Raw genomic sequence first — 27,996 nt, 5'->3', positions numbered from 1 at the left:
AAACAGATATAAAATAAAAATCAAGAGCAATACATATGGATGATTATTTTTCATTCATAATTTTAGGTGGTGCATAATGCAGCCTATTGTTTCAAATCTTTGTTGCCCTCAGACAGCTATCTCTCTACAATGTAGAGTATTGTTTGAATACTGGAACAACTTAAGCTTTTTCTGTGTATCTAAAAGTCCCTGGATTAACATCCAAAGAAATCTGGCACTGTAACAAAGTTGACTTGTAACAAGTCTCAGCCTTTAAGCAAATTGCTTATTAATGCAGAACGAAAGTCGTTGTTCAGATCCTAATTAAGCTATGTATCTCCTCAAGCGTCCCCCACTTTGCACTCTCCAAAACTGCAGAATTTCTCAGACATACAATTTCCCATTACGACATGGATGGTAGAAGGCTTTTAACAGGTGAGGAAGACTGTGAACAAAAACACTGGCTGAAAAAAAAGTTTGGACCAAAGCATCACCAGCTATGTTTAGTAGACAGTGAGCAGCAAGTGAATGAGAAGGATGCTTGGGGTATTCACATATATTCCACAGCCAAGATTCCCCACACTTGAAAATAAGCTGGCTTCCTATGGAAAAGACAAGGACATCTCCACTATAAAAAAACCTCAAGCAAGACACAAAAGAGGACACAGAAAATAATTTCAATTATATAGGGCTCAAAAAAAAAAAAAAGAAAGAAAAAGAAAAAACAGACAAAACTAAGTTAATTTGTTTAGAATTGCACATAGAGGTAGTAAAGAAAAGACATGTTATAATTGCGATGACCTCTTGTGGCAAGGAGGAATTGGACAAGGAGAGAATACTTGAAGGAGGCAATTTATTATTTCCTGACCTCATGGTGATTATAAGGTTGTTCATTTTCAAACCACACATACGTTTTATGCATGTTTATGTGCTTATGACATACTTCATAATAAAAAATGTTGAGAGAGAGAGGGATGACCCAAGACTTAATACATTCCAGCAGAGTACACGCATTCCTTATATAAGTTTAGGAGAATTCATACTGGGTGGGAAAAGGACAGGACTGAATTTTCTGTGATCACTTGCTAAATATATTTCAGTTTGTTATGTTTACAGACTTCTTCGTAAACAAACAAGTTATTAAGAGTTCAGAAAGATTGTATAAATTAGCAACAAATTAAAGGTAACTTTAAGAATAGATTTTCTACTTTATTTAGGGTAAATAAACCTTTCAACTAGTAGTAATTCACACTGTTAGGATTTAAACACATTCTGTATATAATACCCTGAAATTGTAACAATCTATAGTATTCTTTTAAAAAAGAAAAAAAGTGTAGAAAAGAAGGCAAGATAACAAAGCAAACTGATGGAAATAATTCCTTAGAACTTAGCAGAACATGTAACATTTAGGAAGACAAAGAGAGAACAAATGGAGAAAGTAAAATCATTCTCAGACCCTGCTTTTAAAAGTAAGTGTCCATTGTTAAGGTTTCTTTGGCCGGGGGGGGGGGGGGGGGGCTGATATATGAGTTCGTTAAGAAATAAAAGAGGGACTGGGCGCCTGGCTGGCTCAGTGGAGCATGCGACTCTTGATCTCAGGGTTGTTGAGTTCAAGCCCCACCTTGGGTGCAGAGATTACTTAAAAATAAAATCATGAGGGAGAGGGACTATTTTGTAGGACAAACTGATGGTGAGCCAGGCTAGAGAATATTTCCAATGAACTCAATATGCATTACCGAGATACCACTAAATATAAACAGTCATTGAATAAATGTTCAGATACGGAGATAAAACAGATACAGCTAGAAACAATCCTTGGTTAGACTGGTTTTATATATTTGTATACATGCAGAAGTGCTAAGTCTGGATCTAATTTCTTCAGACAAAACCAAGTTTTCTGCAACATCCTCACAATTGAGCAGAACAAGGCTATATTGAGAGGTTTTGAATCTTCTCACATGCCGCGGGGGAATTTTTTGTATCTTATGGAGGGTTTAAAAAAAATCTTTAACAGCAAAAAATCCCAACACTCTAGGAATAGAAGGCCATGCAGACAATATGGAAGGGAAGGAGGAAGGAAGGAAGAGAAATCTGCCTTCCATAACAAAGCCATGTGTAGACTCCCAAGAGATAAACAGCCAAGTAAAATAATCCTTCCAGAGGAGGGCGGAGAATCAAGGGTGGGGAGCTGGAAGGAAGGAGGATATAATCACACCTCCCCTTCACAAACTGTAATTAGAAGAAATACAAACTGGCCAGATCTCTTGCAGATCTCTTGGGCTCACCTGGGCAAGTTTTACTAATCAAGCTCCTCTCAGCCTCGCCCCCCACTCCCCTCCCCTTCACCTCTCTCTCCTGTCCCTCTCCTCCCTCTCTCCTCACTCCTGACCCTCTCCTGCAAAATAAAATGCTAAAGTATAATGAATTTCCACAGCAAAATAGTTGCAGATGTTCTACTTCAGAAAACACCCCCCTGGATCAAGAGCTGGTCACTTGATACGCAGGGCTGGGGAACAGAGGCGGGTTCAAATGGCTCTGCTCTGTGGCCTTTTCACCTTAGTAGTACCCAATGCTCTAAGTTTCCTGATGCCTCTGAACTCATTAGACAAAGAACACTAAACTGCTGCTGGTTAGACTGGCAGAAAACAAAAGAAATCCGTCACCCAACCTTGCTCGGAACTCTGGCAGAGTCTCACTCAACAACTCTTGTGCATTTTCCTTTCAATTCCAGAAAATTAATTTAAGTGTAGCCTGTGATGAAATAAGTGATAATTATGTTCTAAAACAATGAGCAGCTCAAAATGTGAGGAACTTAGACTACTCTCCTCTTAAGCTTTCAGATGATCACAATATGCAATTTATTCTTACTTTCTCCCAATATAAATCGCACTATTAAATTAAAAGAGGAGAATTCTTCTACCAAATTACACACTAATGGCTCTTAACCCATAATTAAAGTATCACTAACAGCAGCTTAAAGCCACGGCCAGCCATGAGCACATTTATTAGGACCTATGTTTTCAGCACCACGTAATTATGTAAATATAACCATCAGCCATCTTGAGAAAAATCAATGGTCTAACCAGTTCTCTGCTCCCTTGGGAAAACACTCTTTGTGAACTGGCATTACACAGGGCCTCCTCCTCTGCACAATCAGAAAAAAAGTAAAGCAAACCTAAGTGCCAGAGCAGCAAGGCGAACAAATTCCAACAAGGCTGGTCACCTAGAGTTCTCATTACTCTCCTTCCTGACATCACAACAGCCTGGGAACCTAGACCAGCAACTGGCTTCAGAGCAATGAGGACTCCAGGACAGGCTCACTGTGCACTGTAATCTAAGATGTCACCCCCGTGCTGGGAGCTGGGAGGGTCCCCAAGACCGAGCACAGTCCCTATCATCGAGGAGCTAATAATTAAGGAGACAAGACATAAAATGATTGTGGAGGGGCAGTAATGCTACAGAAAAATCAGAGACTAATCAAAACCACTGAGTCCTCATGACAACTCATTTCTGCTACAAACTTTCTGAATAAACTTGAACAATTTACTTCTCTGGGCCTTGGCTTCCTTGGCAAAAAAAAAAAAATGCCTAAGATATATCTAAGACCCTGTACAGCTCTTCAATAATTAGATAATTAGAGAATAGAAGATACATATAGTGAAGTACTAAATTATACAGTAGTGACTACACTGCCATTGGAGAGATTTCATGGGGTTTTTTTGAGTTAGCCACTTCCTGGGAGCCAAATCAGGCACCATGGCAGGACTCAAGGATACAGTGGTGACCGAGACAGAATGCCCTGCCTTCATGAGGCTTTCAGTCTACTAGTATTCTCAGGAGTTCACAGGGAAAAAATGAGGGCTTTTCATGGAGACAGAGGCAAAACTGGGGTTCAAGTGTACCCAGTAGGGTCATGAATGATTAGCTGGCTAACTATTGAGGGCTGTGGTAATAAACCATAAGGTTTTTGAACAGACTCATTAACACAAGCAGAGTTCTGCTAATTTGCTCATTACCAATAAAGGTAATTGGTTTCCAGAAATTAGCCAAACTGAGATTCTTTCTGCCCTTTGCCAATCTTCTCCTTCTCCTACCCAATGGGTCCTACCCCAAACCTATTTGCAGTTAATTTTTTCTTTTATTTTCTTTTTCAATTATGCTTACAGACTATTATGGTGAAAGTCAGGTGCCAGAGAGCAGTCACCAAGCAGAGTCCGTATCTGAGCCATTTAGAGTCGCTCTAAATGTAGGACTTTAGGAAGGCCTTGCATGCTACAAGATAATTGGCTAAAAAAAGATCTATTTGTGTATATGTTGCCACAGAGGCTGAGAATGACAGTGCGGACACATGGTTTATTTTGCAGAGTAGAGCTGTGAACTATACAACTAGGGAATACGGTATAACTAACGGGCAGAAAAAAAATAACCATCAACATCTTAATTGTTAAAACAAAAATTTCAGAAAAATAAATTGTCCCTTAATCTTAAGAGATGTAAAACCTGCCTGTGCCCTAAGTGAAATCAAATGCTACTTACCAACTGTACATTCCATTTTCCAAATAACTTCCCTGGAATGCTGGTGAGCTGCTATGTTTAATATGAATACTTCCAAAGTATTGGGGATTTAAAGGAACAGTAATGGTTCCAACTTTCCTTACCAAAAAAAAAATTCCCAGCTGAGATTTATGCCCATCCTCAAAACACCCTTTTGAGTTCAGAGCAGATGTGTGCAGTGTTTATACTAAGAAAACCACCAGGGCATAAACAACCCACTAAAAACACCACTCAAGTTTTTGCTGTGCTTTTCTTCATTTCCTGTGTATTTATTTTGGTGTTAAAATAATGTTAACTTTCGTAGTAAGGAAAATAGCAGCAGATGTTTAAACCAAACAGACTATAGCAAATCATCCTACATATGTACTCAACTTTCAAAATCAAAGTTTCTTCCTCCCAAATAAAGGGGGAGACTGCAAGTAGACTACTCTCGAGTATATTACAGACTACAGAACAACAAATTGACCTGAGCTTTCATAAGCTTTTCCTCACCACCCCCAACCGGAGACATAAAAAATTAATGTGGTATCAGTTTCCTTGCAATCCGTCTATTCCTCTCTTAGGCTGATCATTACGTTTTTGTTTTGTTTTGAAAATACCATACTACGCAATGACAAAGACAAGCCAACAGATAACTCCTTAAAAGTTTGTGATTTCTTGATCACTGAAAAAAAGAAAAGTTTTTAAAAACTGCAGTATGTTAATTTCACAAGAAACAAGCCCAGTCACTTGCTGCTTCCACCATCCTGAAGAAGTCTGCCTTTTAAATGAGTGACTTCAGAAGCAAGATGATACTTAAAGCAGCAGATTCAAAGAAAGCCATCCACCATAATTCTCATTAGTGGGAACAAGCAGGAGTTAAATATATATATATATATATATATACCTTTTAAAAAGAAAATCTTAAGTATGATATCCTTATCCAGACAAATAAAAAACAGTATGAATGAGATTTTATTTTGCTTGAAGGGGAAAGGGTAAGTTTTCAATTGATTAGGCAACAGGCCTGAAATTTTACATGAAAAACGTAAGTTTCTTCAATGTTTTCTTTTTCAAGACAAATGTTCAGTTCACTATTAAGAGAAAACATGGAAACTGCTCCTACTGAATCAGAAAGGAGATGTCTCCTCCTCGATTTGTATGTGGTTACAACAAAAAACACTCCTCCTGCCAAGCTGAATTCCCCCGGAGATGCCTCTCCGGCCACTCAAACCCAGGCCATTACCACTTTTTCAAATCGCACGTAGATATGTTCCAACAGATTAAGAAATCGCTTTTTCTCTTCTTACTACTAACAGAGACAGTTTGAAACGGTACAAGGCAGTGGGGAAACACCTCATGGTGTAGCAGAAGGTAATGAACAATAAGAATTCAGAGTAGATTTTTCTTTCTTTCGTTCTTTCTTTCAATCTAGCTTTCTGGTTGGTGTGTTGTGCAATCACTTCCACAAGGGACCGGAGTGTGGAGGGAACATCCTTCAATGTCAGAACTCTCTCAGAGCTGTACAGGAAATGGGAAATCAGACAAAGACCCAGCCTGTGCTTTGTGACATGGGTGCCCTTCCAGTCCCCCAAACTGAATAGAAAAATTCTTCATTGTTTGGGACAATCGCTCCTGAAGACAAAAACTCACTGTAACTTTCTGTTCCCCTCTACATGAAAATCCCAAGCACTGATTGGAATACAACACGAATACTGTAGATAGTGCATGTTTAAAATAAGTATCAAAGCGGGGGCGGGGGGGGGGGGAATAAAAAAAAACACAACACGTTTAACTTTTCCTGGTCCTAGAAGTTCTTCCTCTAAAGAGAACACCAACAGAAGTAAAAAATAATCATATTATCAAGAGTTAAAAATTTGAAGAGTTAATATGTTGCAAGCAAAAAGGAAACTTCTAACAGTTTATATTTCACTGCCTTCCCTCCCCCCACTGTAACCCTGAAGGCTAAGATACAAACAACAAACTTTGTATTGAAAATAGTATATAATAAACCCTCGCCTTTCAGAGCACCCTGAAATCCCAAGAAAGAGAACAAAATACACAGAAGGCATTCAGAACCCTAAAGGAGGAGTGGCCTTGACAAAAAGCAAGAGAAGAGCAATTTCTAGAATGGAACCTCTACCTTCATAGCACAGAATGCCGATATTGTTGTTCATCTTGTCCAAGTACTGGTAGTTCAACAGGTCCATCTTCATAAATAGCATTTATTGGGCTCGCACAGAAAACCAGCTCTTTGCTTTCGCCCCAAAAGAGTACGTTTCAAAAATCAATTATTACTGAGTAGCTCCTGGCTCGTCTCAAACTTCACAAAGACCGTGAGGCCCAGCCTCAGATGATCAAAACAAAGTATGTAAAAGAAAAAAAAAAAAAAAAAGAAAAGAAAAAAGAAAGACAAAAAGAAAAGGAAAAAGAAAAAAAAAAAAAAAACCACGCACAAAAAATCAAACTCACACAAAAACCCTTCAAGGGTTTATTTGTAGACGGTATACGTTTTGTATCCTCAATCGAGCACTTAAAAACCGTTTCAGAAGTCTTTACAAGTCTTTCTTCGAAATAAAGGAGTGAAAAAGCAAAACACGAAGCACATTTCCTAGGACAAAGCCACGCTCGCTTTCCTCACAGCCCGCTGCAAGTTAACTGCGCTGACATGCTGGCTATGCTTGGTATGACTCGTATGTAAACGAGCTTCCTCTTCCCAGCGGGAGGGAGCGCGGAGCATGCTCACTGAATCCCTGGGGCTCTTCAAATGTCAGGGATATTTTCTGCACAAGATCAGTCTCTAAATGTATTAAGTGTTTGAAAGAAAGAGAAAGAGGAGGTGGAGAGTCTGTGCAGAGGGGCCGGGGGCAGAGCTGCTCTGGACAAGAAACAGCCCTGCCACTGCAGAACCGTAGGAGGAGAAAGAACACTCAGGAAGTTTCTTTTTCAGGAGCGGAGTAAAAAGTAAAAAAAAATCCATCATGGAAGCAGACTTCCATAGAATTTAACTTTGGTGTGTCTTCGCTGTCAGGGTTCAGAAACCCACACTATTTTTTGCTGTGGTACCTACACCACACATCTATGTAAGGTTTCTTTTTTCTTTCTTTTAAAAAATTGTTTTATAATGTCCATTTATACTTGAACTGTGTCTTTCAAATTTTGATGGTAATGTTACATATAACTTCTCTCATAATCCTCAGGACAAACTCACATGAACAGGGCAGAGATGGTATCATCTTTCTACAGTAGAGGAAACGGGAGACTCAGAGGCATTAAATGACTGGCCCAGGACCCCAAAATAGTCAGTAGAACTAGTTTTAGGGTATTTTTTTTCCCCTAACAACTTTCCCAAAAAAACAAGGAGGGAAAGAGAGAAAACAGAAAGAGAGGTTTAAGCAAGTTAAGACTGGTATATCCAAAACCAAACGCCTATTCGAAATGATGGGGTATGCAGGAGAATAAAATTATTTTCATTTTGCATGTATGCAAGCTGTTCCATCTATGTATTAGTGGCTAGTAGGATGCTGTTATGCTGTTCCTATCCTGTTCCTTTAAGAGCTTTAAATTTCGTATCTCGTGTGAGATATGAAGATATAAACTTCGTATCTCTGTGCTAGATACCTCCAGTATCTAGCACAAGTAGGCACCCAAAAGCTGTTTACTGAATGAGTAAATCACTGAATGTTCAGAGCGTTTACCACATGAAGAGCACACTAGAAAAGAGGGGGGGAAATCATTTTATCTTTGCAGGCTGTAGCTAGCTTTTGGAACCATAAATAGACTAAGAATAATTCACCACAGGAAGTGTTTGTATATTGATATTATTGTATGCTATTTGGAGATTTAGAAAATATTAAGGAGTGTCATAGTGTAGACCAAGACCTGAAATTTTAATACTCTAAAGTAAGAGTTAAATAAATAATTTCAAGGGATTAGATTTTTAAAATCCAGCAACAGCTGCACTTTGGATATTGGACGTTCACGGCAAGTTGTTCTGATCATATCTTATTAGGAGATTAATACAACACCTAATATTACTGCCATCACTGGATAGCAGCAGGTGAAGCAGACAACAGAAAAATCAAGATTTCACAAGTTTAATTTATAAGGGTATTTATTAACACTAGTTTACGTATTCTAGATACTGAATAAGCTATACTGAAAGGTATATATACCATCAATTATAATTAAAATAATGGTATTTGGCAGGGAGGATCAGGAGAAACTCTAATAGCATCTATGATACACTAGATTATTGCCTTTCAAACAATCTTAATATCTTTAAGCACCACATTCAAATTCAAATGATAGTTTTAGAGTACAATTACTGTGCTGTTCTTTGACATAAGGTCTCAATCAGAAAACATGGTGAGTCATTAGCATGTCCCCCATGGGAGAAAGTTGGCTGCACATTAGAATCAATGTGGACTTTTAAAAAATCCTGATGCTCACAATTCCAGACTTCAAGCTCTATTACAAAGCTGTCATCATCAAGACAGTATGGTACTGGCACAAAAACAGACACATAGATCAATGGAACAGAATAGAGAGCCCAGAAATGGACCCTCAACTCTATGGTCAACTAATCTTCGACAAAGCAGGAAAGAATGTCCAATGGAAAAAAGACAGTCTCTTCAACAAATGGTGTTGGGAAAATAGGACAGCCACATGCAGAAGAATGAAACTGGACCATTTCCTTACATCACACACAAAAATAGACTCAAAATGGTTGAAAAACCTAAATGTGAGACAGGAGTCCATCAAAATCCTAAAGGAGAACACAGGCAGCAACCTCTTCGACCTCAGCCACAGCAACTTCCTAGAAACATTGCCAAAGGCAAGGGAAGCAAGGGCAAAAATGAACTATTGGGATTTCATCAAGATAAAAAGCTTTTGCACAGCAAAAGAAACAGTCAACAAAACCAAAAGACAACCGAAAGAATGGGAGAAGATATTTGCAAATGACATATCAGATAAAGGGCTAGTATTCAAAATCTATAAAGAACTTATCAAACTCAACACCCAAAGAACAAATGATCCAATCAAGAAATGGGCAGAAGATGTGAACAGACATTTTTCCAAAGAAGACATCCAAATGGCCAACAGACACGTGAAAAAGTGCTCAACATCGTTCGGCATCAGGGAAATCCAAATCAAAACCTCAATGAGATACCACCTCACACCAGTCAGAATGGCTAAAATTAAGTCAGGAAACGACAGATGTTGGCAGGGATGCAGAGAAAGGGGAACCCTCCTACACTGTTGGTAGGAATGCAAGCTGGTGCAGCTACTCTGGAAAACAGTATGGAGGTTCCTCAAAAAGTTGAAAATAGAGCTACCCTACGACGCAGCAATTGCACTACTGGGTATTTACCCCACAGATACAAATGTAGGGATCTGAAGGGGTACATGCACCCTGATGTTTATAGCAGCAATGTCCACAATAGCCAAAGTGTGGAAAGAGCCAAGATGTCCATCGACAGATGAATGGATAAAGAAGAAGTGGTATATATATACAATGGAGTATTATGCAGCCATCAAAAGGAATGAAATCTTGCCATTTGCAATGACATGGATGGAACTGGAGGGTATTACGCTGAGTGAAATAAGTCAATCAGAGAAAGACATGCATCATATGATCTCACTGATATGAGAAATTCTTAATCTCAGGAAACAAACTGAGGGTTGCTGGAGTGGTGGGGGGTGGGAGGGATGGGGTGGCTGGGTGATAGACTTTGGGGAGGGTATGTGCTATGGTGAGCGCTGTGAATTGTGTAAGACTGTTGAATCACAGACCTGTACCTCTGAAACAAATAATACATTATATGTTAAAAAAAAGAAGAAGAAGAAGAAAATAGTAGGAAGGTTAAAATGAAGGGGGGGAAATCGGAGGGGGAGACAAACCATGAGACACTATGGACTCTGAGAAACAAACTGAGGGTTCTAGATGGGGGGGGGATGGGTTAGCCTGGTGATGGGTTTAAAGAGGGCACGTACTGAATGGAGCACTGGGTGTTATATGCAAACAATGAATCATGGAACACTACATCAAAAACTAATGATGTAATGTATGGTGATTATCATAACATAATAAAAAGAAAAAGTCCTGATGCTGAGGTGGCATCAAACTAATCTGAGGAGGTGGGACCCAGGATCAGTATCATTTTTAAAGAGTCCAAGGTGATTCTAATACACAGTTCAAGATTGAAAAGCATTATTTTTATCAAAGGGAAAAAAAATTACCTCCCTTAAGATACTTCATTTTATACACTCATTTTGTGGAGGAGAGTTTTGTATTTTAAAATATAGTGATTCAGGGGCGCCTGGGTGGCTCAGTCAGTTAAGTGTCTGCCTTCCACTCAGGTCATGATCTCAGGGACCTGGGATCGAGTCCTGCATCGTGCTCCCTGCTCAGTGGGGAGTCTGCTTCTCCCTCTGTGCCTCCCCTTGCTCATGCTCTCTCTCTCCTAAATAAATACATACATACATACATACATACATACATACATACATACATAAATAAATAAATAAATAAATAAATAAATAAAATGTAGTGATTTAACCAGGTTCAAACAATACAGTTGCCAAGGTATGAGTACTTAGTAACTTCCCCTAAACGATGCTGTGTCACTTACAATGCGGTTCTCAGCCTCTGAGTGCCAATCATCTGTGTGGACAGTCCCAGAGGTATACTTTGACTTGCATTTACAACCATCTATGGCAAAATTCCCGACACCAAGGCACATCCTTCCCACTCATCTGGGAAGCTAGTGTGGTGCTACTCACGAGTGATCCACAGAGGGATCTGGTTGCTACTATCCATAACAGACAGATACAGAAATGGAGAGTGAACATTTCAAAGTTTTATAGCAGTTTGACAGAGCAATTTGATGTCTCTTAATCTTAATTTTAAAAAATGAGGGTTTTTTTTTTTTTCATATTTCTAGTTTGCATTTTACAAAGTATCAATCTACAACAAAAGCTGGCAGGAAAAAAACCAAAACACAAAAAACCTGGTTCCCCCGCCCTCCCCAGGCAGTCTGAGCAGCCCGGTGCTGGCAGCTGGCTAGTTACAAAGGCGGACGGCGGTGCAGTGAACTCCCTCCGCGCGGTCCATCTCAGCTCCTGGCATCTTTCACTTCATGCTTCGAGCACACTGAATCACACACTTTAACACCACATTATTTCACTCCTCAGTGCACATGTTCTCTCTTCATGTAAGACTTTTCAAGCCTGTCTACCCAGCAAACACCCATTCTTCCCTCAAGACTTGGTATACACCTCTTTTGTCCTGTGGGACCCCCTTCCTTCCACCTCCTTGCTCCCTGCTCTTCGCATCATGTTTCCAGATACACACTTTGATCCTAACCGCATCTAGACTTTAAGAGCAAGGACTATGGCTTCTTCAAGGTCAGTCTGGCATAAGCCTGCCACATGGTAGACCATCAATGAATATTTGTTGAATAAAATCAGTAAGATTAAAACATCTCACAGGTAAATTCTCTATCCAACCTCCTGCCCCAGCACACACACTGGATGATCTAGCGTTTCCCAAACTGGTTTCTGTCGACATCTTTTGGGAACCACAAGTCCTCACATTTGAGGAACATTCATCTAGATTCTGAATGCACTTCAGGTTACAATTGGTGCACTCATTTTACAAATCTGAATACTGGAAAATGTCAATGCTTCTCAAGTTCATTCACAGGCTAATAAGATATTCATAACTGAAGTACCAACAAAATTGTTTTTAAGGAAACTGGAAAGATAGTTCTAAATTTTATCCACACAAAAAAATCAGGTCTACACTAGAAAGGTCTACTTTTTTTTTTTTTTAAACAGTGAAGAAATATGAGCCATCAGATACTTAAAACATAAAGCAAAGAACATTTTGGGGGTGAAACTGCATACAGAGTAAGTAGCATGATACAGATAATGCAATAAAGTTTTTACTGAAAAACTTTAAAAACTGTAAGAATATGTTCAGACTACCTAATTTGGAACAGGGAAACATTTTCTAAAACTGAAAAAAAAAAAAAACCTTAAAGAAATTACAGAGGAAAATACTGAAGAATTTGACTGAATATACAAGTTTTAGGTTTTTATAGATGTGAAAACCACAAAACCAAGTAAAACAACAAAACAGAAGAATATATTTGTAACATATAGTCCATGAAGGATAAATGTTTTTTATATATACAGAACATTTAAAAGTAGAAAGAAACAAAAGAATCTAAGTATTTTTTAAATGAGCAAAGAATGGAAGAAATGAGTGGCCAATACATTTTTGAAAAACTATTCAACTTTATTAATAAAGAAATACAAATTTGGGGGGCACCTGGGTGGCTCAGTCAGTTAAGTGTCTGCCTTGCACTCAGGTCATGATCCAGGAGTCCTAGGATGGAACCCGGAATCTGGCTCCCTGCTCAGAGGGAGTCTGCTTCTCCTTCTGCCCCTCACCCTGCTGGCTTGTGCTCTCCCTCTCTCTCTCTCTCAAATAAATAAATAAAATCTTTAAAAAAAAAAAAAGAAATACAAATTTTTAAAAATAAAGTGATTTTGCATCTGCCAAATTAACAACAACAAAAAAGACTTTTCAATCTTATTGAAAAGAACCTGTTCACTGCTAGTGAAGTGTAAACAGATAATCCCTTTCTACAAAGCAGTATTCATTATCAAGCTTTTTGTAGTGTTGAAGATGTTCACATTCCCTTCCTTGCACTAGACTCTACTTCTAGGCCTGTCTTAAGGACATACCAAGATTTGATCAAAGAGTTACATAAAGATGCTTACCATCCTTTTATTTATAAAGCTGAAAACTTGAAAACCTAAAGAGACTGCATTAAAACTGCAGTATATTGGGGCGCCTGGGTGGCTCAGTCGGTTAAGCGTCTGACTCTTGATTTCAGCGCAGGTCATGAAGTCAGGGTCTTGAGATGGAGCCCCACATCAGGCTCCATGCTGAGCGTGGAACCTGCTTAAGATTCTCTCTCTCCCTCTCCCCCCACCCCCCACTCAGCTCTGTCACTCTCTAAAAACAGTAACAACAAAAACCTGCAGTATATTAATGACAGAATATTATGCAGCCATTATAATTCCTTCAAAAATATGATGACATGAGTAAAGGCTATACTATGATCTGTATGATAACAGTACTACATATGTTAACTGAATACAATCAAAATAAGATGTAAAAGTAATATGTACACAATATACCAATTTTGCTTCTATACTGAGACATACACATATATAGGAAAAAAGTATACCCATGTATTAAAAAGACTAAAGAATATCAAAATGACAATGCCTATCTTTGAGTGGTGGGCATTTTGACATTTTTCTGTGTTTCTAATTAACCTACAAAGAGTATATTCCATATATAATCAAGGTGAAGGTGAAGGAGGTTCCCCACTTATTAACAAGCAGGTGCATAATGAGAAAATATGCCCTGGTAAGGCATGAGCAGTGGATCATATGAATCTTATCTGTAAACACCACAATATATCCTTTTGATTTAGATTTAACAACTAAAGATCCCAAACATTTATTTAGACCTTTGTAAGATTCAAAGATGTTTATATTTATTCGAACATGTCCTAAAAGGACAAGAGAGAAGCTCCCTGTACTTTAAATGTTCAGAGCAGGCAGACACATATGTGTAATGCTTTCTGTCTTCTATTGTTGACTAATTACTTCATGTATTAGTATCAATTCCCCAAGACCTCTCTTTCTTCTGGAGAACAAGAAAATGGGGCTTCAGTTCTTGGCACAAGATCCCCACTGCACATGATAAGTGCTCCATGCATGTTCACTATGGCAGCATCTCAGCATCTTTGTGGAATAACGATGACAGAAGGTTATTACAATTACTAGGTTAAATTGTTCAATTTGCTAGAGATGACTAGCAGGTTAGAACAGAATCACCAAAATTGTGAGCTGCTTAATAAAAGCCAGACGATCAAATTCACTCTCCAGATACTTTTTTAAAAACAAAATGCTCTCATTAGAGCATGTGCAGGGAAGAGAAATTTTTTTTAGTTTGATTTTTTTTAAGTTAAAAACTTAAATTTCAGTTAGTTAACATACAGTGTAATATTAGCTTCAGGTGTACAATATAGTGACTCAACACTTCCATACAACACCCGGTGCTCATCACAAGTGCCCTCCTTATCCCTATCACATATGTCACCCATCCCCCCCTCCCCTCTGCTAACCATCAGTGTGTTCTCTGTAGTTAAGAGTTTGTTTCTTGGTTTGCTCCCTCTCTCTTTTCTCTCCCCTTTGCTCATTTGTTTTGTTTCTTAAATTCCACCTATGAGTGAAATCATATGGTATTTGTCTTTCTCTGACTGACTGATTTCACTGAGCATAACACTTTCTAACTCCATCCATATTGTTGCAAATGGCAAGATTTCATTCTTTTTATCGCAGAATAATATTCCATTGTGTATATATAAATACCACATCTTCTTTATCCGTTTATCATTTGATGGACACTTGGGCTGCTTCCATAATTTGGCTATTATAGATAATGCTGCTATAAACATTGGGTTATATGTATGGAGAAGGGAATATTTTATTTTACTAATTAAGAGAGTTGGGGGCTGGGCGCCTGGGTGGCTCAGTTGGTTGAGCGACTGCCTTCGGCTCAGGTCATGATCCTGGAGTCCCGGGATCGAGTCCCGCATCGGGCTCCCTGCTCGGCAGGGAGTCTGCTTCTCCCTTTGACCCTCCTCCCTCTCATGCTCTCTGTCTCTCATTCTCTGTCTCAAATAAATAAATAAAATCTTTAAGAAAAGAAAAAAAAAAAAAGAGAGAGAGTTGGGGGTGGGCAGAGGGAGAGGGAGAGAGAGAATGCCAAGCAGGCTCCAACACTGGTCTAGATCTCACAACGCTGAGATCCTGGCTTGAGCTGAAATCAAGAGTTGGATGCTTAACTTACTGAGCCACCCAGGTACTCCAAGGGGCTATTTTAATGTTAAGTCTAACAATAATCTCTTCAAAGAGATTATAAATAACCCTACTGCGCTATTTGGTTCCTCTAGTGGATTCAATTGCTCTCTTCTTCCCAGGATTCTAAGTAAGCTAGATACTTAGCTAATGCTTTTATTAAAGTTTTCTCTTTACCACATATTTATTCTTTTTAAATCACTTTAACCTGATATATGAATAATAATCAAAACAGACCTAACCAAAGAAAGAAAGAAAGTTTGACTATACCTTGACCTAAAGTCTCAGTTGAACAAGAAGTAGGCTGTATAAAAATATTTAAGAGTATCTGTAGAATCCACTGCCATTTATGGGTACATTCCTCAGTATAACATGAACAGCAAGAGTAACGATGATGATGCTTGTACAACGTTTCCTTGGGTAAGGCTCTTTCCCTTTTTTATCTAATTATACAAATTACTAAGACAAATGTTTAAGAAGGAAAGCACAAAAAGGATTAAATGAACACCTAGATTGAGTGTCAAGAAAAAAGACTTAAGAAACCAAACGTTCTTTTCTGTTAAATATTGCTTAGAATGCAAAGTTTTGTGGGCCCTTAAAGGCCTAGCTAAATAACCCCAACTTCTCCAAGAACCCCATTAGCTAGGATTAATCTGTATAATTCCATCGTATTTTAGATATGCTGTACTTAATTCTAAAACAAGGGAGACTATGAGATAATTTATATTATCTCTCCCCCACCAGTTTATAAAGACTGCTTTAGTAGGTCTTCAACAACATAGCTGTTGAACAAGATACCAAAACAAAACAATTTTCAAATGCCTCAAATATCAATGAGGTGAACCTACATATCAGTCAGGTTTCCTATGTTAACTGCATTTTCTTTCAAGGAAAGAATTTCTAAATATATAATAAAATATTGCTTATTTCTCTAACTTGGGAGTTGCCTACAGTGGAATGAAGAAAAATATGCACTATTTTGTCGACTTTTTCACAAAAGCATCTACTTTTTTTTTACAAAATAGTCCCATTTCTAAGTTAAAATACTTAGAAATACTTCTTTTTTTTATGATTTTATTTTTAAGTAATCTCTACACCCAGCATGAGGCTCAAACCCACAGCCCTGGGATCAAGAGTCACACACTCTACAGACTTAGCCAGCCAGGCTCCCCAAAACACTCTCAACTTCTATTAAGTATTACTAGATTATTTACTGTAATATAGTGGGATTTTAGCACAAATATATGTACTTTAAAAAAAAAAGGTTCTTCACATTTAAACTTTCAATACAACAGCACCCTCTAGGGGTGAATTTTAAAATGCAGCAACAATTTTGAGAATGCAAACTGCACAATTTGGACCATTTCACCTGATATATTTCAAACACAATGAGCCTCTTATTTTATTTAATTTTAAAAGTCCCAGAAAATACATTTTTTTAAGTAGGCTCCACACCCAGCGTGGGGCCCCAAAGCAAGTATTTTTTTTTTTTTAAAGATTTTATTTATTTATTCATGAGAGACAGAGAGAGAGACAGAGGCAGAGGGAGAAGCAGGCTCCCCGCAGAGCGGGGAGCCCGATGCGGGACTCGATCCCAGGACCCTGGGATCATGACCTGAGCCGAAGGCAGACACTTAACCGACTGAGCCACCCAGGCGTCCCAAAGCAAGTATTTTTTAACAAACAGCTGAACTATCACTAAACTTTGCAAAAATTAAAATACTAACAAAACCAATTCAATTAGTATCAAATGACTGAATAGGAAATCTTCTTTAATTAACATGAATTTTAAATATAAATAGTATTTTAAAGTACCATTTTATATTTTATATATATTTTGAAGCATAGTGGATATACAAATACTATATTGGTTTCAGGTGCACCACATAGTGAATCGACATTTATATACATTACCAAGTGATCACCATAGTAAATGAGCTACCATCTTAGGACTGATGTCTTAAATTGGAATAAATCAGTACTGGTAGAAGGAACGGAATCAATTAGCATCCCCAAGGAAGGAGAAATCTCTTGGAAAACACCATACCTTATTAATAAGTCTTACAACTAGTACCTTATATGTCTGACAACACAAATGTTGCAAATGAAAACTTTTATTTTAGAGGTTTTCATTATTGAAAACAACTTAGGTTCAACAAATCCCATCTGAAGAACCTTCGCAAATAAAATATTATTCTGATATTCACATTCTCACAAATCATAATCATCCACAGATGTATTCCTTCAAGGCTGGCTACAACTGCCTTCAATGGGGTAAAAATCAGAGAAGAAATCCAATGGAGGAAAAGTCCCCAACATTTAACTTTTGAAGGGCTACGATCACTGACAGTCCCAATGTCTGGCCCAATCTTCAAGTAACAGTTCAATCTGCCTTCACAGGACTTCAGTGTGCAGCACTCTTCTACCTCCAGAATCACCCATTCAACCAGTTAGGATCCCATCCAGGAAACAGACCCCACACCAGGTATTTTAAAAAAGGATTTTAATGCTTCCCTGCCTTGTGCCCCCTCCTAGGCACTACTCCCATAAGGTAACTAATATCCTAACCTTTCACAGCATAAATTAGTTTGACCACTTCATATAAGTAGAATAATATGTCATGTACTCTTCCGTGACTGGATTCTTCCACTCAACTTTATGTCGTTACCCTTATTTTTTTTTTAAGATTTTATTTATTTATTTGAGAGAAGAGAGAGAGAGCCGCTTCTCAGCCTTTTTGCCTAAGATCAAGTGTAGAGAGAGAGAGAGAGAACACGCAAGCAGGGAGAGGGGCAGAGAGAGAGGGAAAGAGAGAATCTTTTTTTTTAAATTTTATTACGTTATGTTAGTCACCATTCCCTACATCATTAGTTTTTGATGTAGTGTTCTATGATTCATTGTTTGTGTATAACACCCAGTGCTCCATTCAATACGTGCCCTCCTTTATACCCATCACCAGGCTAACCCATCCTCCCACCCCCTTCCCCTCTAAAACCCTCAGTTTGTTTCTCAGAGTCCATAGTCTGAAAGAGAGAATCTTAAGCAGACTCCATGCTGAGCGTGGAGCCCATCATGGCACTTGATCTCATGATCCTGAGATCATGACCTGAGCCAAAATCAAGAGTCGGATGCTCAATCAACTGAGCCACCCAGGCACCCAGTACTTCCTTACTTTTATGTGTAGCTAAAAAATAATTCCTTTTCACGGCTGTATAGCATTTCACTGCCCTAACAGAAGACACTTCTTTCATTCTACTGTTGATGGGCATTTAGGCAGTTTTTATTTGGGGGCTATTATAATAAGTTTGCTACAAATCTTTTTTTTTTTTAAGATTTTATTTGAGAAAGAGCACAAGCAGGGGGAGGGGCAGAGGGAGAGGGAGAAGCAGACTCCCCGCTGAGCAGGGAGCCCGATGCCGGCTGATCCCAGGACCCTGGATCATGACCTAAGCCGAAGGCAGACGCTTAACCAACTGAGCACCCAGGTGCCCCTGCTCAGCAGAGAGCCTGCTTCTCCCTCTGCCTCCCACCCCCGCTTGTGTGCACTCTCTCTAATAAATAAAATCTCTAAAAAAAAAAAAAATTTTTTTTTAAACTGGATATGAAAACCAGATCATTTGCAATGTTAAGATTAAGACACACTTGTAAGAACTGCACCTTAAACTTTTAAATCCATCTTCCTCACCACATTGTGAGCTCTTTGAAGCTAGATCGCGTCTTATTTTTCTTTGTATATGCCCCAATGCCTATATAGGAGTAGGCATCTGAAGTTCCTTGGATTACTGACCTAAAACCCTAGTGACAGAAGACAGAGTGTTCATAAAGCAAGCAGATGGTTCAGATTTTTTTTTCACCTCGTCAACTATATTTAGTAGTCTAAAGTAGAATAAAAAAGTTATTGTTGCAAATATTCAATTAAGTCAAACAAAAGTCAATACCACCAAATTCTTTTCACAACACAATCAAATTTTTCCAAGGATGGATTTGCACACATTGCCCTGTCAATCATCCTTTGGGTGTTTTCAATGATGCTTCCATTAGTGAGGACATCACAGCCTTAGGGCCATCAGAAGTTCATCAACTAGAAGAGCAGTTTCCAATCCTGGACACGTATCACAATCACCCAGGAGACTCTGGAAGCCATGGATGCCCAGGCCCTGTATCTAGAAGGTGATTTAGTAAATCTGGGGTGGGACACAGTGGGGCCCAGAAAGATGTATTTTGAATTTACACCCAGGAAACAGTTGCACTCAGTACAACTTGAAAATAGCTCCCTATGTAATTTTCACACATGCCCCTCTCCTTGAGGTTCAGGAGCTCTGCCCTGGGGATGCTGAGTTGAATTTAGTAAAGTGCCTGCCTGTTTGAGGAAACTCCTTACCTTCCACATACTCGAGTTCAAGGACATCCCAATGACTTACTCCTGGGCAGGACTAGGGGGCGACGTGAGCCAACCTTAGACACAGCTCAGCGTCTTTCCCACTGGGAAGCTGGACTGTGAACCCCATCATTTGAATTTACACATTGTGTCTTGCTTTACATGAAGAGACAAATGAATCCCCACATTCTCAGCCTGTCTTCTTCAACCACTGATGCTCAGTAGCCAGAATAAAACTAGAGATTTATAAACTGCCAACACTCAACTGTTTTAATACCAGAAATGTACAAACCAGGCTTTTCTGCTTCTCCCCACATGGGTAAGGGTGTGTCGTGTGTAAGGGGTCCTGGAAATGAGATAGGGCATTTACTGGAGGGGCAGAAAAGCATTTCCACAGTATGTGTGCCTAAGTCAAGGCTGGCGATGGTGAATTTGTAGTAACTCAGCACCATGAACCTTCCTGAGGAGGACTTAGACAGCTGTAATGTAACATCTGTATACTCCACTGATTAATGTCCATCTCCCTCCCAGTCTTATCATTGTTTCCCCAGCACCTACACAATGCCGGGCACCTGGTAGCTGATCAATAAAGAACTAGGTTTCTAACCAGGCTTGGAAGGCTAGCAACATTCCAGCCTCCCAGAGAAGCACGGACTACTGTGGCCCCAAGAAGAGTAAACCACAGCCCTGGGGAGGGATTGAGACCCTAGGGAAAGGGAGAAGAGGGCCTAAGAATTAAGGACTAAGCCAAGGAGGAAGGGCTGTAGGGAAACATGGCTATTCGCAGAGAAGTCAGGAATGGGCAGGCGAAGGAGGAGAAACAAGGTCCAACTGGAAACTGATAGCAATGACAAGCCTACCTTTTGCACTCTGCAATCTCAGACTGGCTTTCCAGGAATTAAAAAAAAAAAAAAAAAAAAAAGGCACTAGACTCGGAGTCAGAAAAGTTAGGTTCCCAGTTCCTAGGGAATTCTCCCTCTCCCAGCCTTAATTTCCTTATCTGCAAAAGGAGTATGATAAAACTGCCCTTGCCCATAACATAGGGCTGTCAAAGACCCAGTGAACAACAACTCGTCCAGGGCTGCATAAACTACAAAGCACGACAAATATAGGGATTTATTACTGCCATTCTTCCCACAGATGATGAGGCTTCTTGGTATCCCATGAGGAGAAGTGGAGCCTGTTCAGACAGCAAGACTGCCCTGCCCACTCCCCCACCCCCAAAGAACTTCAAACAGAAACATCTATAAAAACGCGGGAACAAAGGTCATCTTTTTGCCGGTTAGCAGTTTCCTTATGCTTAATGAGACCTCTGTGGATTTCTGAAAGGAGAATCCAGGAATGCCCCTGCCACATACCTCCTCTGTGCATCCTGAGGAGGGAAAAGTAATTTAAGACGGCTGTGGATCTGCGAAGGAATCCACACACGTCCTTTTTTTTTTTTTTAAACTTGAAAAATATGATCGTGATGCATGCTCAGTTAAATTTAGTATCCTTACCATAAAAGTTGTCAAATATTTAAAAATCACATTGACTACATATTCATTATCTAGATGAAATAAAAGCCTATCCTGCAGATTGCATTAAAAACAGGGGTCTAGGGGCGCCTGGGTGGCTCAGTCATTGGGCGTCTGCCTTCGGCTCAGGTCCTGGTATCGAGCCCTTCATCGGGCTCCCTGCTCCGCGGGAAGCCTGCTTCTCCCTCTCCCACCCCCCACCCCCCACCCCCGCTTGTGTTCCCTCTCTCGCTGTGTCTGTCAAATAACTAAATAAAATCTTAAAAAAAAAAAAAAAAAAAACAGGGGTCTAGGGGCATCTGGGTGGCTCAGTGGGTTAAGCATCTGCCTTCAGCTCAGGTCATGATCCCAGGGTCCTGGGATGGAGCCCCGAATCAGGCTGCCTGCTCAGCAGGGAGTCTGCTTCTCCCTCACTCTCTGTCCCTCCCCCACCCATGCTCACTCTCTCACTCAAATAAATAAATACAATCTTTTAAAAAATAAAATAAAATAAAATAAACAGGGTCTAATACTAGAGCAGATTTAGTCTCAACTTCATACAAAATGTACCACATTTACTAACATATTTCCCCAAGCCTCATTTCTTCTTTCTAATGTACTATACGTCCCACTTCAATAGACAACATCCTTTCTTCAACCTCTATAGTGCATGAATTAGCCTTAAAATTCTAGGGTTCCAGATAATTCCTCCCTTCCTTTTTACCACCTCACCCCTACCCAACCATAGGCTGCCACGTTCATTTGCAATCTCAAGACAGAAAATAAACAGTATTTACTATTTAGAGAGGGCTGTTTCTGCTGGGTTTATGGGTAGTTTTTCTTTGGTTTTATTGACTGAAGGCATGTGGAGAGAGAGCACACTGTACCTCCCAGGGCAAAAAAAAAGGGGGGGGGGGAGAAAAATACACACACACACACACACACATATTTTTACCCTAACAATGGGCATGAAGAAAATTGTTTAGCTCATTTTCCTGATGGCTTGAATTAACAATACCAACAATAACAGCAAGAGGTCAAAGTAATCAAAAGTTCTACATTTCTTGGGGAGAACATGAAGGCAAGACGTCTGCTACCTAAAGGGGATCTGGCTTTTCAGCTCAATGAGAATGAGAAGATCTAAAATTCCTGGTTGTCTTTAGCTCTGGGTTTAGTTTAGTTCTAGCTAGTTACTAGAGGGTTAAGGAGCCTCACCAGTTCACCCACAAAGGTTTCACGTATAATCCTATTACTTTTGAGTGGCTATCTGTGTTCTTTGAAACCCTACTTGTTGAAGGACTCCTGTTACAGGATATCTGTGCTAACAGCCCTGTGGTGCAGGTTGCCAAGAAGAAAATTATGATCCTTGTTGCAGTAATGCCAATTTACATGGCATCAAAGTAAATGATTCTTCCTGCTCTCTCTTCTCCGTTTTCCCAGTAAAACGAGTAAAAAGACAGAGAGAAACATGAGAAAATACGGCTTTGCACCTGCACACTCAGGGCTGTCTACTTCCCGCACAAATAACCAAATGGCCATATTTTATTTACAGATGCTCTAAAAGTACAACTGCTTCCAAAGGGCAGGCTAAAACACTTCTAGTTTGGCCTGGAACCATCAAGGGAAGGTACACCAATACATTTTCCTTTGGAAGGCTGACATGTAAAATAGAAGCTTTCTTTCCCGTGTTTAAGCAAACCTTCCAATCCTCTTCTGACAGAGCACTGCGGTGTGTTTGCTGCTTTAATACCATGATTAATTAAAGAACCAGCTGCCAATTTTAATAAACTGGGAAGGCCACAGTGAAGAGGAATACATGAATTCTTTCTAGACCTTTCTTTTTACTCACCTGGCATGTGGCCCACTAATTTTCATGAAAGAAAAACCAAGCCTTCAATTCTCATTCATACATGCACATTTAGCTAACAAGGAACAAAAAGATAAGAGACTCTGAAGAACTTGCCTAATATGCAATTATAAAGTACTGAAATGCCTACTGCGTGCACTCAGTACATGAATGGGAAAATATTTTGAAGACCTGAAAAGTGCTATTTGGCTATTGACAGAAGACCCTACACAGAGACACCTAGAATTTTTGTTGCTGATAAAAGAGTGTTGCTGAGCCCCAGAAGCAGAGACATCCAACAAGACTACCCATACACAGCTGAGCCCTACCCTCCAAGCCTCAGGTATAAATTTATCCCACCCAGGATCATAGAAGAGGTGAAAACTACCCAGCACAGATACAATCTTCCTGCCTCCAAGTACTGTTTACTAGTCTTTGGGACCTAGACCTATGACAAGCAAGACATCCATAAAAATACAGCCAGAGCATCACGTTAATGCAGGTACCACTTCGCTGGCCTAGAAAAGATGGGGGCCCAAAGGTAACTCAGGGTCCTTGTCCTGGAAGAGTTTATACTGGAGGACAAACAACAAGAACTACAAACAAACAACAGGAAGCAAAGGAGGGAGAGATCTATATTCTGAAGGGACTTAGGTGTGGCTTCATAAAGAAAATGGCATTTGTCTAGGCCCTCACAAGAACAAAATTTCAAAGGAGGGCTGAGGGTAAAGGCATTCCCAATGGTACTTTCTAAGACACAAACAAAATAAAATATTTTATATAGCTCAGTGAGTTTTCCACAAACATATTAAGTGAACTTTAAGGGATTACTCATGGCAAAACTAACTTAAAATATTGAAATACTTAAAATGTGCAATCCTGGAGGCTGGGAGCTAGTCAGAAGCAGGTTCCGACCTTGGTTCTGTCATGGAGTAGTATGTGAGCGCAGGTGTATTACATAATGCCTCTGATCTAGCTCCCCATCTTTGAAAAACGGGGATAATGCCAGCACCCCCAAAAGACTGATCACTCTCCTGGGATGCCACCCCTTCTATCATGGCATTTAATACAGTCTGTTATAATCTCGCACGGTTTTATCTCCCGTACAGACCAAGTACTCCCTGAGAGCCAACCTCTTCGCTTATTTACTCTGAAACAGGCCGGTGTTCGTGCCAGCAGGGACCCAACAGATGCCAGATTCTTGTTCCTTCTACTGAATTTCTATACACTATGAAAATTCTTGCCTTTGTACTATAAAGTATACTGTTCTTCAAATTCTGAAATATCCCTATTTCAAAAATTTGAGTTTCATCTTGCACATTTCAGCATATCTCTATCCCAGTAGGATTTTTTTTTTTTTTGTATGAATAATGTTATAGGTTAAAAAATATATCTATCTCGGGGCGCCTGGGTGGCTCAGTCGTTAAGCGTCTGCCTTCGGCTCAGGTCATAATCCCAGGGTCCTGGGATCGAACCCCGCATGGGGCTGGCTCTCTGCTCAGCGGAAAGCCTGCTTCTCCCTCTTGCAATCCCCTTGCTTGTGTTCCCTCTCTCGCAGTGTCTGTCTCTGTCAAATAAATAAAATCTTAAAAAAAAAAAAAAAAAAAATATATATATATATATATATATATATATATCTTTGGGGACCTGGGTATATGAAATGCCAGTGAAAAATCATTTACATTTAGTTCTAAAAATTAAAAAACTTTGAGATCCTGACTCAAGCTTTATGTTAACTGAACTTTCATTTCAGCTTTGCTTCCGTTTTAGATCAGGAACACAGAACACCAGGGCCTCCTGAGTGGCACAGTCTGTCAGGCATCTGACTCTTGGTTTCCACTCAGGTCGTGATCTCAGGGTCATGAGATCTAGCCCCGTGCAAAGTCTGCTTAAGACTCTCTCTGACCCTCCCCCACCCCCGTGCTTGCAGGCGTGCGCACGCATTCTCTCTCTAAATAAATCTTGAAAAAAAAAAAAAAGAAAAGATAAAAGGAAAGAACACAGGGGCGCCTGGGTGGCTCAGTCGGTTAAGCGTCTGCCTTCAGCTCAGGTCATGATCTAGGGTCCTGGGATCGAGCCCCGCATCGGGCTCCCTGCTCAGCGGGAAGCCTGCTTCTCCCTCTCCCACTCCCCCTGTGTTCCCTCTCTCGCTGTGTCTCTGTCAAATAAATAAATATCATCTTTAAAAAAAAAAAAAAAAAGGAAAGAACGCAGAACACCAAACAAAAACAAGGTTCATCGTACGGTTCAGTTTCATCAGGGCAGCTGTGGCACCAAACAGCAAAACTAACGTACAAGAATGGCCTCACAAAAATGAATACATATACCGGCTTGTTTATCTGTTCAAACACTAAATAAGAAGGACCTGGGCTTAAGGGCTTCGTGGGACAGCCCAAATTCCCGCTCTGCTGGAGAGAAGAAATATCCTGAGGATGGAGTGCCAGTAACCACGTGCTGTGAGGCAACAGACTGAAAGTCAAGCTGCCTCCAGCACCAGCACTCTCCCCAAACACACCCCACTCACACCCGTTCAGCAAACTGCTACCCCAGAAAGAACAAGCCCCATTTAAAACTGAGCAATAATGAGAAAGGAACCATCACCAAACGATGCAAGATAAAAGAAGCCAAGAAAGGGTGCCTGGGTGGCTCAGTTGGTTAAGAGTCTTGATCTCAGCTCAGGTCTGGATCTCAGGGTCATGAGTTCAAGCCCCGCAGTGAGCTCCATGCTGGGCTTGGAGCCTACTTTAAAAAAAAAAGCAAAGAAACATTACAAGTAACAAGGTGTTCGAGAAAACACACCAGGGAAATTATGCTGCAAAGAATTTTGAAAGTTATAAACCAATATTTCTCTATGAGATTTACAAAAATAAAAAAGAAAAAGAAGAAAAGGCATAAACCCTCTGAAGTAAGAGCTCTATTTTTATTTTATTTTTTTATTTTTAAAGATTTTACTTATTTATTTGAGAGAGAGAGAATGAGAGAGAGCACATGAGAGGGGGGAGGGTCAGAGGGAGAAGCAGACTCCCTGCTGAGCAGGGAGCCCAATGCGGGACTTGATCCAGGGACTCCAGGATCATGACCTGAGCCGAAGGCAGTCACTTAACCAACTGAGCCACCCAGGCGCCCAAGAGCTCTATTTTTAAGAAACAGTATGACCACATGAGGAGATGAAAAGAAGCTAGCAAAGTTCAGGAAAGGAACTGAAAAGAACACTTAGGCTATGACAGAAATGGATGCCACATTGAAGGCAATAAAAGAAACAGACATGGATGAAAACCCAATTAGGTGTATGATGGACAGCCTTCAGGAAATCACAGGAGCTGGTTCAAGGATGAGAACACGCCTTGCACATGTTTGCTGTAGGCTTTCTGGAAAGAAGCTAAGAGAACTACTGGAAGAGACAGTCTTCTCTGGCTCACACGATGGAGCCATGCTGTGACTACAGAGGATGCTGGCCCAAGGACAAAGCCACATACTGAAGAAAATCATAGGGAAATGAAGCCAGAACCTGATAACACCAGGAACCTTTGAATCTCACTGCCCCTGAAGCCCGTCCTACCTTCGGACTTTGAATTAATAAGTTCCTTTTATTTTTAAAATCATTTTGATTCTTTCCATTACTTGGAACTGAAAGCTTCTTTTTTTTTTTTTTTTTTAATTTATTTGACAGAGATAGACACAGCAAGAGAGGGAACACAAGCAGGGGGAGTGGGAGAGGGAGAAGCAGGCTTCCCACAGAGCAGGGAGCCCGATGCAGGGCTCGATCCCAGGACCCTGGGATCGTGACCTGAGCCGAAGGCAGCTGCCCAACGACTGAGCCACCCAGGCGCCCCTAGAACTGAAAGCTTCTTGATAAGATTAAAAAACAACTGAAATAGAAAAGGCAGAATTTTCATAATTTTAAAATAATACACTGGGAAGCCAAAAAAAAAAAAGAAAAACCAACTGAAAAATTATTCATAACAACAGACCATAGTAAAGTGGCTTGTTACAAAGTTAACGGTCATAAAAATCCAGTATGAAAATAATACTTTGTGTGTGACAGACACAATCTGATGGCTAACTCAAAAAAACACACCCAACTCCCTTCTCCCTATTATCTCCACTAGAGGGGCTAGGAAAACTACTCTATTCCAGAGTTTCTTATAGCTAGGAGTAGCCAGAGAACACAGGCCTGGCCAATGAGACATAAACACAAGTCTACTTTGGGCTTCTAGGAAAGCTTTTGCTTTTCTTAATAAAAAAGCCAGTTTGGGCTCATGAGACCCTTTTTTCTCCCTTTCCTGACTTACTGTCTGGAATGCACATGTGATACCTACAGACATGGCAGCCATTTTGTGACCACGATGCAAAAAGCCTGAGAAGGCTACAAAAGAAACTTACCAGTGGTTACCTGAGAAAAACCAGGAACTTGAGATGGGAGAGATTTTCTTCACTGACTGAATTTTTTTTCTCTAAACATTTTATAATCAAACTGATGAAGAATTATTTTGTAACTACAGGAAGAGAGATTACTAAGAGTCATGCGGAGTAGCTAGGAGGTTTTAGACAAGGGATGAGTAAAAGCTGGATAAGCAAAAAGCAGGGGGAAAAAAAATGTTCAGGCTACCAAAATGACATGAGCCATGAGTTTAGGGAAGGGTCAGTGGAAAATATACCTGAAAAGATAAAAGGGGCCAGAGGATGAGGACCAGGACTAAATCAGACTTGACTCTGCACAGTAACATACAGTAGTGAAGAATCACCATTGGTTCCTTTTGGGGAGATGGAGGGAGTAATATAATAAAAACAATGACTGACTCAGTCTAGGGTAC

The 27,996-nt window shown here is 39.9% G+C and overlaps 1 protein-coding gene across 8 annotated transcripts in view; it reads right to left on the bottom strand.

Annotated features, from left to right (window-relative positions):
- The window catches only part of VGLL4 (vestigial like family member 4), a 191,242-nt gene that overhangs the window by 73,223 nt on the left and 90,023 nt on the right, over nucleotides 1–27,996 (bottom strand). Inside the window, exon 1 of one of the 8 annotated variants that reach the window (XM_034997771.1) lies at nucleotides 6,656–7,352. The exons of the other annotated variants lie outside the window; for them this stretch is intronic. Within the exon in view, the coding sequence (XP_034853662.1) occupies nucleotides 6,656–6,737 (82 nt within the window). The 5' untranslated portion in view covers nucleotides 6,738–7,352. Of the gene's footprint in view, nucleotides 1–6,655; nucleotides 7,353–27,996 lie in introns of those variants that run through there. 8 annotated transcript variants of the gene reach the window in all.

Source organism: Mirounga leonina, unplaced genomic scaffold (genome assembly GCF_011800145.1).
Source record: "Mirounga leonina isolate KUSES-001 unplaced genomic scaffold, KU_Mleo_1.0 Mir_94, whole genome shotgun sequence".
Lineage (NCBI taxonomy): Eukaryota > Metazoa > Chordata > Mammalia > Carnivora > Phocidae > Mirounga > Mirounga leonina.
This window is presented reverse-complemented; position numbering and strand designations above follow the sequence as displayed.